The following is a 13,110-nucleotide window of genomic DNA, read 5'->3' on the forward strand; positions in this document are numbered from 1 at the left end:
TCTCCTGACCTCGTGATCCGCCCGCCTCGGCCTCCCAAAGTGCTGGGATTACAGGCTTGAGCCACCGCGCCCGGCCTGAAAATGAACTTTCAGCTAAAACCAACGGACTTCTACACCCATGAGTGACTACAAGTTGAGGCTAACCAACAAGCCTCCAGAAGCTGGTTTCAAGGCACAAACAGCTTACCTGAGATCTTCAGGTCAAGCAGACAACTTTGTAAGTGCAAATTCCACCCAAGACAATGAAAAAAAAAAAACCAGATCTTTTTGTTATGCCCAATCAAATGAACTGACTCCCGTGTAAAATTGCTGTGTAACTAAAAGCTATTGCTTTCCTTTTCCTTGACTCTACTTTTCTTCATTTTTTTTGCCCTCCCTTTTTTGAAGCAAAATACGTTTCCACTACCTTGTTTTTAAGAATGAGAGACCATAGCTTCATCTGCTAACCTGTCTCTTGCTGGACCTGTTACCCATTTCTAGCTCCAGGCAACACTCAAATCACAGGAATACCTCTGCTTAATGCGAGCAAACAAATCCACCAAGTTTAAGATCTGAACATCTTCTATATACTTTAGAGCATACCACAAATATCTCTAGACTCAGCTACTCAGGCTGTTGTTGTAATTACATAGAACTACACACAGTCAATATTTTATCTGGAGAGAAAAGTCAACCCAATCACATTTTAAATTATCTCGAGTGTCCATGGTACTTTTATAACCCGTCCGACTATTGGGGAATGTGACCAAAGGAAATAAAAATACTTACCAAGCTTGACAAGCAATCCTATACAACTGTCCTGATGACAGAAATACCTCTTATATTACAATTTACATATTTACTTATAATGTAGCACCTTGTAAAAAATAGAAAAATGTCCACGTTCAGGAAAAGTAGGATACAAGATGCCAACTCAAATAGTTTATCATCATAATTCTGGGAAAAAGACATACACTTTCAACTCTTTACATATATATTAATTATGGGGCCAGTGGGCCTGTTCTTTATCTGTGACCTCTATGTATACTGAGAACTACTCCTGGGGTGCATGTATTCCTAGTACATAGACTCCTTACCAGCTCCTTTGAAGATTTTAAGTCCTGTTCAGTCTCATCATTTGGGTCTCTTCAGAAGTCTCGTAGGAGTGACCTCTCAGGAGATGGTAGGAGTGTACTGAACTGCTTGAGGGCTTTAACTTTGGTTAGGGGTCCCTGAATTCCAGAGATGTATCAATAACTTATTCCTCACTATGGCTGAAATTATAAATGTCACCATTCATACTATAAAGACCCAGAAAAAGGGCTCTGATTTGCTTGCTGTCTTGGTAATTAGAGGACCATCAAATAGCTTTACAATATTTACAGGCCTCGTAAGGGGGCATCTGTACTCTGGCTAATATTTCCTATTGTTTCTAGGTAAACATTTCAGGACAAGAAGAAAAAATTATTTTAAAAAGAATACAGACACAGGCTGATGATTCTCAAAGGTTTGACAGTCTGACACTTGAAATCTACCCCTCATTCTCCTACCTAGGTCAAATAAAAACACTGCCTTCATGAAATTCCCTAAACTATAATGATCAGATTTCTCATTAGAAAATTTGCTTTTCTCTAGTGCATTTCTAATAGAATCTTCAAAAACTACTGTGCAACTGATGTTTAATGATCAAATGATGATTCCATATTAGGGAGAGACAGAATTTCTTGTGGTTAATCTCTGTCCTCCAAGAGAGGCATACGACCAAAAGCAGGAATGACAAATCCTGTGGTGACTGCCCAGCCTCCCCCTGAGGATCCACGCCACATTGTACACCCATGTCCTTCATACTTCATGTTTGTTAAACAGATGCACATACAGATGTATGATAGAAAAGAATGCTTCAGTGAGTTTTCTCTTAGTAACATCACAGAAATATTAAGGACTGTACTCTCCATTATTGTTCAAGTTACTCATATATAAGGAAATACCACAGCATCAGGACATCTTTTAAAAGATATTTCAATTATATAATAATAATTCTTTTTTTTTTTTTTGAGACAGAGTCTCACTCTGTCACCCAGGCTGGAGTGCAGTGGCGCAATCTCAGCTCACTGCAACCTCCGCCTCCTGGGTTCAAGCAATTCTCCTGTCTCAGCCTCCCAAGTAGCTGGGACTACAGGCACACGCCACCACACCTGGCTAATTTTTGTATTTTTGGTAGAGACAGGGTTTCACCATGTTGGCCAGGCTGGTCTGGAACTCCTGACTTCAGGTGACCCACCCGCCTCGGCCTCCCAAAGTGCTGGGATTACAGGCATGAACCACTGCGCCCAGTCAGTTATAGAATTATTTTTTGATTGGGGGTGGTAATACACTATAAACTTAAAAATGCTACTTTACTTATTTTTAAAATGTTTTGAGTTAATAGAAAAACAATAAAAGATCTAAAGATATATGTTTAGCATTTTAAAGAGTTATTAAGGAACCAGAAATCTGTAAGTAATAAGAAACATATTGAAATAATCTTCTAAGAATAAAAATATTTATTCAAGATTCTATTAAAGTATACAAAGAATGAATTTAGGATTTAAAACAAAGGAACATTTTATTTATTTATTTTTTGAGACAGAGTCTTACTCTGTTGCCCGGGCTGGAGTTAAGTGGTGCAGTCTCGGCTCGTTGCCACCTCTGCCTCCTGGGTTGAAGCGATTCTCCTGCCTCAGCCTCCCAAGTAGCTGGGATTATAGGCACGCACCACCATGCCTGGCTAATTTTTGTATTTTTAGTAGAGACGGGGGTTTCACCATGTTGGCCAGACTGGTCTCTAACTCCTGATCTTGGGTGATCTGCCTGCCTCAGCCTCCCAAAGTGCTGGGATTACAGGTGTGAGCCACCCGCACCCAGCAGAAAGGAACATTTTAAACATGTTACCTAGTGTTAAGGCATGTTAGCTCAGCAATTTTTTTTTTTTTTTTTTTGAGACACGGTCTCATTCTGTCACCCAGGCTGGAGTGCAGTGGCACAACCACGGCTCACTGCAGTCTTGACATCCTGGGCTCAAGCGATCCTCTCACCTCACCCTCTTGAGTAGCTGGGGCTACAGGTCTGTGCAACCATGCCCAGCTAATTCTTTGTACTGGTCTCAAACTCCTGAGCTCAAGTGATCCGCCCTCGGCCTCCCAAAGTCTTGGGATTACAGGCACGAGCCACCATGCCCAGTCACAGCCCAGCAATAGTAACAGCCTTGATCTTGATAGTCTACCTCTTAATAACATGTCTCATAAATAGTTTATTCCAGAAGTTGGAAATTGTAAAATTTAATATAAAATAAAAATTTTAAAGCTTATAACATCAAAAATTCCATTTAGTTTGTTTTTACATACACAGTCTTATTCCAAAAGGATTTGAAGTAGTTGGCAGAGGAATGTGTACAGGAGTAAACGTGAACAGAAATAATCCTATAAAACAAAATACTGATCAATGCCAGGAGTGGTGGCTCAGGCCTATAATCCCAGCACTTTGGGAGGCTGAGGCAGGCAGATCACCTGAGGTCGGGAGTTCAAGACTAGCCTGACCAACACGGAGAAACCCCATCTCTACTAAAAATACAAAATTTGCTGGGCGCGGTGGTGCACGCCTGTAATCCCAGCTACTCAGGAGGCTGAGGCAGGACAATCGCTTGAAACCAGGAGGCAGAGGTTGCGGTGAGCCGAGATTGCACCATTGCACTCCAGCCTGGGCAACAAGAGCAAAATTCCATCTCAAAAAAAAAAAAAAACGTCGAATGGGCACTAATTTTTTTTAAAAGAAAAGCTCACGTGCACAGTAGAATAAATCCAAGATTACACTTCTACCCTAAAGTTAGAAAAGGCAGGCTTTCTATGGTTAGGGGGAAAAAATCTACCAACACCTTTAAATAAAAAATGCTTTAACTAAAACAAGATTTTGCTAAAATCCTTCCAAGGCAGAAAAAACTATGAAAACCAGAAACCAAAGTTGGGGGGTGGGGTGTCATGTTTAAAATGAAGCAGCACTAAGCAACATTTCTCCAGCTTTCACCTTGCCCAGAGTCTTGTAGATGAATATCAAAAACAAATTAAAATCCACAGAGCAGCATTTTTCTTCCACTTGTTTAAAGGAAACTGTTATAAGCAGAACTGTCCAAAGGGCCATATCAAAGAAAATGGGTTCTAAAGTGAAACCTAAAACATTCCAGTAACCAAATACCTGAGAGAAGCTGTGAGGAAGTGCATGTGGAAGGCTGACACATTTCTGAGTTTCCATAGATTCTTGCAGCTTCTATGTTCAGTGAGAAAAAAATCCCCAGGCAATGGCCCCTACTAGAAGTTTAAGGAATTCTAAATTGCTCTTCAGTAATTCTCAGCCTTGAGTGCCCATTAAAATTACCTGAAAAGGTCTTTTTTTTTTTTTTAATACCAATGCCTGGACCCCATCCAAGATCAATTAAATTGAAATGCCTTGGTACAAGGCCCAGGCATTAGTATTTTTTAAAGCTCCCAGAGGTTCTAATGTGCTGCCAGTGCTGAGATCCACTTAGCAACCTACAAAAATGCTGAAAAAGTCAAGGATGACTTTAATTACTGTGTGTTTGAAATTCAGTTGTGACAGAAAATGATTTTTCTGGGAGGTAAATTTTTTTCACTAGTGCTAGGCTGCCTTTTCATGTGCTTATACCCTCTACTATACAGTACTGAAATCCTTCAAGATAATAAGACCACCACCATTTATTGAGCACTTACATGGTATCAAGCACTATGCTGGGCACTACCCACCCCCATTCTCCACACACAATCACTAATGCCCATTATTCTGCAAAAATAAGTATTAAACCCATTAATCTGAAACAGCTGATAAGAAGGGGTTTCATTGGCCCCTATCACAAAGCAAGAAGTTATAGAAATTGGGATTAGAACCTACATGTATCTGATTACAAAGCAATACTTTTTATTTTCCTTTAATTTTATGTATTTATGTTGCAAAAGGTAATAGAGTTACATGTTTCACAGGTTTATAAAGGTTTATATGGTATACATAAGGCATATAAAAATCTCACTGATAATTTTTTTCTATCACAACTGAAGTTCAAATACACAGTAACCATGATTATCCTTGATTCCTATCACTTAGCCTCTCCTATCACCCAGCCAATAATTCTCCTCCCTGGAGACAAACTTAGCAGTTTCTTGTTTATATAATATATTTATAAGCAAATACATGTAAGAATATGTGACATACCATACATTTGAATTCCTCCCCACCCCATTTTAAATAATTTCAACAACTGCATAGTTCACACACTATTTTGCACATGGCTTTTTTCACTTTAACAGTGCATCTCAGAGATTATTCCATATCAATAAACTTTTTAAATTCTTTTTTTGTAATACACAGTATTCCATTGTACTGATGTACCATCACTTTAAAACCAGTCTATTATTGATAGACATTTGATTTTTTCTATTTGCTGTTATAAAAATGTTAGAATAACCTTGAGTTACATAATTTTATAAATACATACAGATAATTACACCTATGGATTAAATGCCCAGATGTCAAAAGCCATGCCCTTTCACTACTCTATGCTATCTCAGGATTCTAAGAAACAACTCACAATCAGACTTATGATGACTTATTTTATTTAAAAACTTTAAATACCCAAATTATGCTTTTCATTTAAAAAATTGGAAATTTTTTTTCAGAATATGCTCAAAAACCGAACAGTCTGAGAGAGGGTTTTAAGCCAAGGTAAAATGACTTTAAAACCAGTGGCATAAACACTGTGCTGGCTGTCTCTTCCCGTTCAGAAGGTATCTGCCCCCGAAGACTCCATGTCCTCCTGCATTGTGCTGAGACTCACAGACTGAGAGCAATCCTCGAGGTTCACTGAGGGCAGCGTCACCGACATCTTGGCAGGGGGCATCTGTGAAGCGGAGAGTGGCACTGCTTTCCCACCTGCACAAAAGAGAAGCTCATTCAGCTCAACATGCATATCCTGAGTATTTACGTGCTGTATACTTTGCGAAATAATATGAGGTTGGGGGGGCGGGGCGCGGATTCCAAATAAGGATTGCATACGAGGGAATCTCTTGTCCCAAGGTGCTCAGAACTTGTCAGAGAGGTAAAATACACCATCCTCCTTTCTACCCTCACTCCTAATCAGTCAGAGACAACATTAGTACACAAGCTAAAAGTTGTGATACAGATGATAAATGCTAAGTAAGATCAAATGGGGTTAAGGGCCTAGTCTCTGAAATCCAGACTTAACTTCTTGCTGGCTGTGTGACTGTCAGCAAGTTACTTTACCACTCAAAAATTCAGTTTCCCATATGTTAAATGGGATAATAGTACCTACTTTGCACAGTATAGTGAGGATAAAATAGTGTCAGTGAAGAGCTCAACAACAGAGCTTAGCACTCAGTAAGTGGTCAAAAACTAAGCGCTCCCATTACCATTAAAAGATAGCCATTATTACTACTGTTACCATTAAGTAAATAGCTAGGAGAGCAATAAAACACTATAATAGCCAGAAATTAAAGGTTTGTGGTTAGAGCAAGACCTTTTTTTTTTTTTTAAGAGGTAAGATATAAGCCATGTAAAAGGCATTTGAAGTCAAAGGTTGCCAAGGCACTTTGCTCTTCCTCCTATTCCTAAAAAATGGACTCTTAAACTCAAGAGCATGTCATTAATAATGATTTACTGAGTGCCTAAGGGTGCTATGCTATTAGTCAACAGAAGTGATATAAAGTTAGCAATGTCAGAGGAAAAACATACTGCAGTGGTCATCCAAGTATTACTGACACTAACTTTGGAAAGCATTTTTCTCTGTAAAATAGACTTTTCTCTCTACTGTAAAGTAGACATTATCTCTACATTTAATGAAATATGAAAAAATATTCCCACTTCATGGATTGAGAGCAATATTATAATGTCTAATATGAAAGCTGGCTGGTGGCAGAGGGCAGGCAGTTTGGGATAAATAATTCATTAATATGTAAAAAATTCAAAGTTGACTACGTAAGTGTATGTATCTGCCTATACCCGAATTCACCCCTGTAAGTTTAAAGCACAATGCCTAAGAATATAAAGACGGTCAACCTGGTATTATTTAAAACAAACAAACAAAAATCCTCATTTAAAATTTCATGGAATTACCATAGACATAAGAATAATAAATATGTTAAAAATAAATTACCTTAAACAATCTTAAAGACATATTTCAGACAAGAGTCACAGTAATTTTTCTAAAATCCCTTTATGTTTTTCAAGTAGTTTCTACAGTAATAACATAGAATTTTTCATTAAATTTTTATAGGGGCCACAGTACAATTAAGACAGTTCTGGAGATTTTAATGATGACTCAATCACAGCTGTCCAAGAACAGAATACTTGTAAAAGGAAAATTCCTTTCATATAAGGAAATTTAACAAAGACTATTTTAAATACTGTATCACTCCTTTTTGTTACTATTTCTTTTTTTATAAAAAGAGAGAGGAAGATAAGATTTGGTATCATTACAGCAATATCACAAACTATAATACCATAGTATTTAAAAAGAAAACAAGTTTTATGTGAATTTAAATAGAATAAATATTTCAAATAGGAAAAGATTTTAGTCTTTTCAGTTTGTCAGGATGTAATAAAAATGCAATGAATAGATACTAAAAACTATATTTTTTAATCTTTTTTTTGAGACAGGGTCTTGCTCTGTCACCTAGGCTGGAGTGCAGTGGCACGATCATGGCTCACTGCAGCCTCAACCTCACAGGCTCAAGCGATCCTTCCACCTCAGCCTCCCAAGTAGTGAAGACCACAGGTATGTACCACCATGCTGGCTAATTTTTAAAAATTTTTTGTAGAGGGAGGGTCTCCCTATGATGCTTGGGCTGGTCTCAAACTCCTTTGTCTCAGACTCCTTGGTCTCAAGTGATCCTCCTTCTTCAGCCTCCCAAAGTGCTGACGTTACAGATGTGAGCCACCATGCCTGGCCTTAAAAATGTGTATAGGACATAAGCATTAATAATATATAATATTTAAATATTCTTATATTTTACAAAGCCATGATGCAGAATACACAAAATAACTGAGGGAAGCAGCCAATATCAGAGCTCACCTCATCAATAAAGTAAAAACTAACACTGCATATAACTAAGTCCTAGAGCAAATTAATTTTCCACTCATATAAACAACTTAATGTTACCTTCTAATTATTCTTAAGAAAAACTCCATTCCTTGAGTTACACATCTGCCAAAAACAACAGTGATACCAAATACTCTTCTTTTCTCTGTTATTTAATTTCACAAAACCACTTTGTATATACCTTCGTTTTCTACTTTGTGCATAAAATCACAGATTAAATTGCTCAATGTTGTAACAAGAGCTATAACATTTTAGGGTGGGGGGATCTCCTAGAAGTTTCCAAGTCTCAAGGAACATATTGAATTCAATCACTATAAGCATTTCTTGCAGTTATTGCCTTATATTTGTATAACAATTCAAATTTTGTAAATACATTTTCACCATCATATTATCTGATCCTAACAGTAACTCTCGGAAACAGACAAGGCAACTGAGACCCAGAGACATTAAAGTAGGCTTCTCCAAAAGCATATATGCACTAACTAAACATCTATATGAATCTTCTGCACGTATGGAGCTAAGAGCATACGCAGATGAAGAAGACAGAGTCCTCATCCTCAAGAAGTTCATCACCTGATAACATGTATCAGGAGATAAACATGTATAGGAATACTTAAATGAGGTGGAAGGTAGCCATTGAGTTGGGACTGAAAAGATGGTGGGAAGGCAATGAAGGAAAAGAGAATAACAAAATAAAGTCAAGATAAAGTTAATGTGTTAAGGGAACTCTGAGTATTCTGATATCAAATATTGTTTGGATAGGAGGAATGGTGAGATAAAGCTATAAAGCAAGGCCAGGGCCAAGTCCTGTAAAAGCAGTAAGGAGTCACAAAAAATTTTGACCACAGGAATAATTTGAGCAAATGTATGGTCTAATATCCAGCATCTATAAGGAACTTAAAACAAATTTATAAGAGAAAAACAACCCTAAAGGACATGAACACTTTTCAAAAGAAGACATACATGAGGCCAGCAAGTATATGAATAAAAGCTCAATATCACTGCTCATTAGAGAAATGCAAATCAAAACCACAATGAGATACCATCTCACACCAGTCAGAATGGCTATTATTACAAGGTCAAAAAATAACAGATGCTGGTGAGGTTGCAGAGAAAAGGGAACACTTATTCACTTGGTAGGAGGATAAATTAGTTCAACCATTATGGAAAGTAATATGATGATTCCTCAAAGAGCTAAAAGCAGAACTACCATTCGACCCAGCAATTCCATTACTGGGTTTATACCCAGAGGAATATAAATCAGTCTACCATAAAGACACATATACACAAATGTTCACTGCAGCAGTATTCACAACAAGAAAGGTATGGAATCAACCTAAATGCCCATGAATGACAAATTGGATAAAGAAACTGTGGTACATGTATACCACGGAATACCATGCAGCCATAAAAAAGAACAAGATCAAGGTCTTTTGCAGGAACATGGATGAAACTGGAAGCTATCCTCCTTAGCAAACTAATGCAGGAACAGAAAACCAAATACTGCATGTTCTCACTTATAAGTGGGAGCTAAATGATGAGAACTCATGAACACAAAGAAGGAAACAACAAACACTGGGATCTACTTGAGGTTGGAGGGTGAGAGGAAGAAGAGGAGCAGAAAAAATAACTATTGGGTACTATGCTTAATACCTGGGTGACGAAATAATCTGTATGACGAACCCCCATGGCCTGAGCTTACCTATACAGGAAACCTTCTTCACATGTACCCCCAAACCTAAAATAAAAGTTAAAAAAAAAGGTAAAAATCATCCTAATAGCTATGTGGAAAATAGAGAGAGAGGAGAGGGATCTATAAATATAGTCCATGGAAGAACTAATGATCCTTGGCAGTGGAAATAGGGTCAAGATATTTTGGATGGGGACTTAGTACTTACAAAGAACCAAGTTTCACTCTGAAATGACAGATTTGGTTGACTGACTAGGCAGTAATAAGAACACCAACAAACTTGGGAGCGGTGATGAAGTTTTAAGCACAAGTCTCTTCATGATAGGTCGAGTAGGGTCCAAATCAGGTTACTTAGGAATGGCCCCACCCAGACTGCTGGTGTGAGGATTCTGTATGAGGAGTAAAAGGCAGAGGAGATAAGAGAATGGATTCTGGAACAGGGAGGAGCTGAGCTCATCCATCCATCCAACAGATATCAACTGTGCACCTACTATGTGCCTGGCACTGTTCTGGACTGGAGAATACAGCAGTGAAGAAAACAAAGGGTCCAACCTCACTGGCCGCACATTCTGTTGGGTTTAGGGGATGAATGACAGGTAAGGAAATAAACGTCTAATATAACAGGAAGTGCTAAGTACTATAAAGAAAAATAGGTAAAAGGTAAGAGGGATAGAAAATAATCAGAGACTGAAAAAGTTACGTAACTTCTCTGAACCCCAGTTTTCTCAACTATAAAAAAAATATGAGTACCGACTTCAGAGGTGTTTTTTTTTTTTTGAGACGGAGTTTCGCTTTGTCACCCAGGCTGGAGTGCAGTGGCACGATCTTGGCTCACAGCAAGCTCCACCTCCTGGGTTCACGCCATTCTCCTGCATTCACGCCATTCTCCTGCCTCAGCCTCCCAAGTAGCTGGGAGGGACTAAAGGCGCCCGCCACCACTCCCGGCTAATTTTTGTATTTTTAGTAGAGACGGGGTTTCACGAACATGGTCTCAATCTCCTGATCTTGTGATCCGCCGGCCTTGGCCTCCCAAAGTGCTAGGATTACAGGTGTGAGCCACCACGCCCAGCTGACTTCAGAGGTTTTTATGAGGATTCAGAGAGATAATACATACAAAGTGTTCTGTATAGTGCTGGAACATAGAAGGCACACAAACATATTAGCTCTTACTTTTATGTAATTGGAAAGCCACTATCTAAGAGGCAACGAGGCTCAGGGTGGGCTGCAAAAGGTACTCTGCTTTAGAAGGAGGAATAAGAATGTTTCACTGAAATACGATTAAAAAAAGAGGGAGTGGGGAAAGAGAGTACACTCTGGAAGGCCTCCAAATAGTTATGCTAGTTTAAACTCTAGTTAACTGTGTTTTAATCAAGAAGTTATAGCAATAAAATGTACCATCTTATCTAAAGGTATTTGTTAATGTACATTTTTGGAATTTTTTTTTTTTTTTTTTTTTTGAGACGGAGTATCACTCTGTCACCCAGGCTGGAGTGCAATGGCATGATCTTGGCTCAATGCAACCTCCACCTCCCGGGATCAAGCGATTCTCCTGCCTCAGCCTCCTGAGTAGCTTGGATTACTGGCGTGTGCCACCGTATCCGGCTAATTATTGTATTTTTAGTAGAGACGGGGTTTCACCATGTTGGTCAGGCTGATGTCAAACTCCTGACCCCGTGATCCGCCCACCTCGGCCTCTCAAAGTGCTGGGATTACAGGTGTGAGCCACTGTGCCCGGCTGAAAACTTTTTATTTATTCATTTACACAAGCTAAATCACGGTTTTAGAACTTTGTAAGAGAGCTCTTTAGACTGGGAACATTAAAAAAAAGCATCACTTAGATTACTGTGAACAGGCGAAGCATTCATAAAAAAATTAATTTTTTTTAAAGACATAACATTTTAATAAATCACCATGAAAGCAAATATAAATCTTCTACCTCTATTAAATATAGTTTGATGCTTTTAAAGTTTGACTTTTTAAATTTGCACAGTCAAGTCATTACTCTATGATGTAACTGTTTCAACAGCTGTTTTCAGGTCTATAAAAAAGACTATTCCTTGATTCATGGGTTTGCAGTGTGTCATTTAACCTGGCATGCATTTAAGCGGGGCATGCCATGGAGTCAGAATTAGAAGCTTCCTGAGACATAATTTAATACATGTTTTTGACATTTGAAATTCCAAATTTTTTGCTTTAAAAATATTTAAAATTCATAAAGAAATTTTATGTTTTCTGTTTTTGGATGTCAGATTTATAAAACTAAGAAAAACTATAATTTATTCTGAGTAATAAGTTATGTAATGAATGGTAGGATTCAATTCTCTGGTTTTTCCAGTGATAGTGGTGAAATATTAGTTCCTCTCCTGTTAATTGTGGCTGTCTTATTCTGATTGCAGCGCTTACCAGACTGTACTGTAATTATTTATGTATCTGTCATTTCTACCAGACAATGCATTCCTTAAGAGCATGGACAGTCTTTGGAACTGACAGTCTTTGTGTTCTGAGTGACTAGTATAGCAGGTACACAGTAAGTATGTGTGAACTTATCACCTTGTATTATTGTTACTAACTTGTAAGTCTGTTGTTTCCATTAAAGATGTGCTCCACTAGGACAGTGACTGTGTCTTATTTACCTCTGCATTCTACAAAGCCTCAGCATGATGCTGGCCAAACAGTGGACCTTGAAATGACTGCTGAACCAAATTGATTTGTTTCTACCTAGAAAGTCTGTGGTTTCTCTTTGCTAACAGCTTGCTTAGATTCACGCTGACCAGATCTTGTCTTTAAAATCAGCCATGAGTTCCAGCAATGCAGTTGCTTCCCAGCTGTCTGTGAAAATGTTACAGTATTTAAGCTGTGTTTTACTGAGTTCTTGAAGCATTTTTCCTGTCCACCCTGGGCTCATCCACTCTTGCTCCTCCAATTCCTGTGTAAGTAGCTGCTAAACTATCCTGCTGTATTCAATTCTCCTCACATACTTAACCCAGTCCTACAGATTTGCAACATCATAGCCCCAGTGTTTGAGAATAAATGAAAGTCTTGATGAAGAAGGTGCCTCATCATTTGATGTTAAGTATATTATGTAATATTTTATTTACTTTTGCTTTCCAAAATTAGTCACTATTAAACATTTCTTTCCTTACTCATGTTTTAGAAAGGGTAACTTAAAATGTTACAATGATCTTATCCCAAAATATCTTTTAGGCATATGAATCCTATTACTTTTTTTTATTTTTCAAATGAGTTGACAAATGCTTATTTTAAAATTTATAATTTAAGGTAA

The 13,110-nt window shown here is 38.0% G+C and overlaps 1 protein-coding gene across 1 annotated transcript in view; it reads right to left on the reverse strand.

Moving 5' to 3' along the window:
* Positions 1 to 4,922: 4,922 nt before the first annotated feature.
* KIAA0586 (KIAA0586 ortholog) overlaps positions 4,923 to 13,110 on the reverse strand; it is a 129,042-nt gene continuing 120,854 nt past the window's right edge. The window contains 2 exon segments of the mRNA XM_055289231.2: positions 4,923 to 5,952; positions 9,791 to 9,875. Coding sequence (XP_055145206.1) covers positions 5,757 to 5,952; positions 9,791 to 9,875 — 281 coding nt within the window. The 3' untranslated portion in view covers positions 4,923 to 5,756.

This window comes from Symphalangus syndactylus, chromosome 8, assembly GCF_028878055.3.
Source record: "Symphalangus syndactylus isolate Jambi chromosome 8, NHGRI_mSymSyn1-v2.1_pri, whole genome shotgun sequence".
Lineage (NCBI taxonomy): Eukaryota > Metazoa > Chordata > Mammalia > Primates > Hylobatidae > Symphalangus > Symphalangus syndactylus.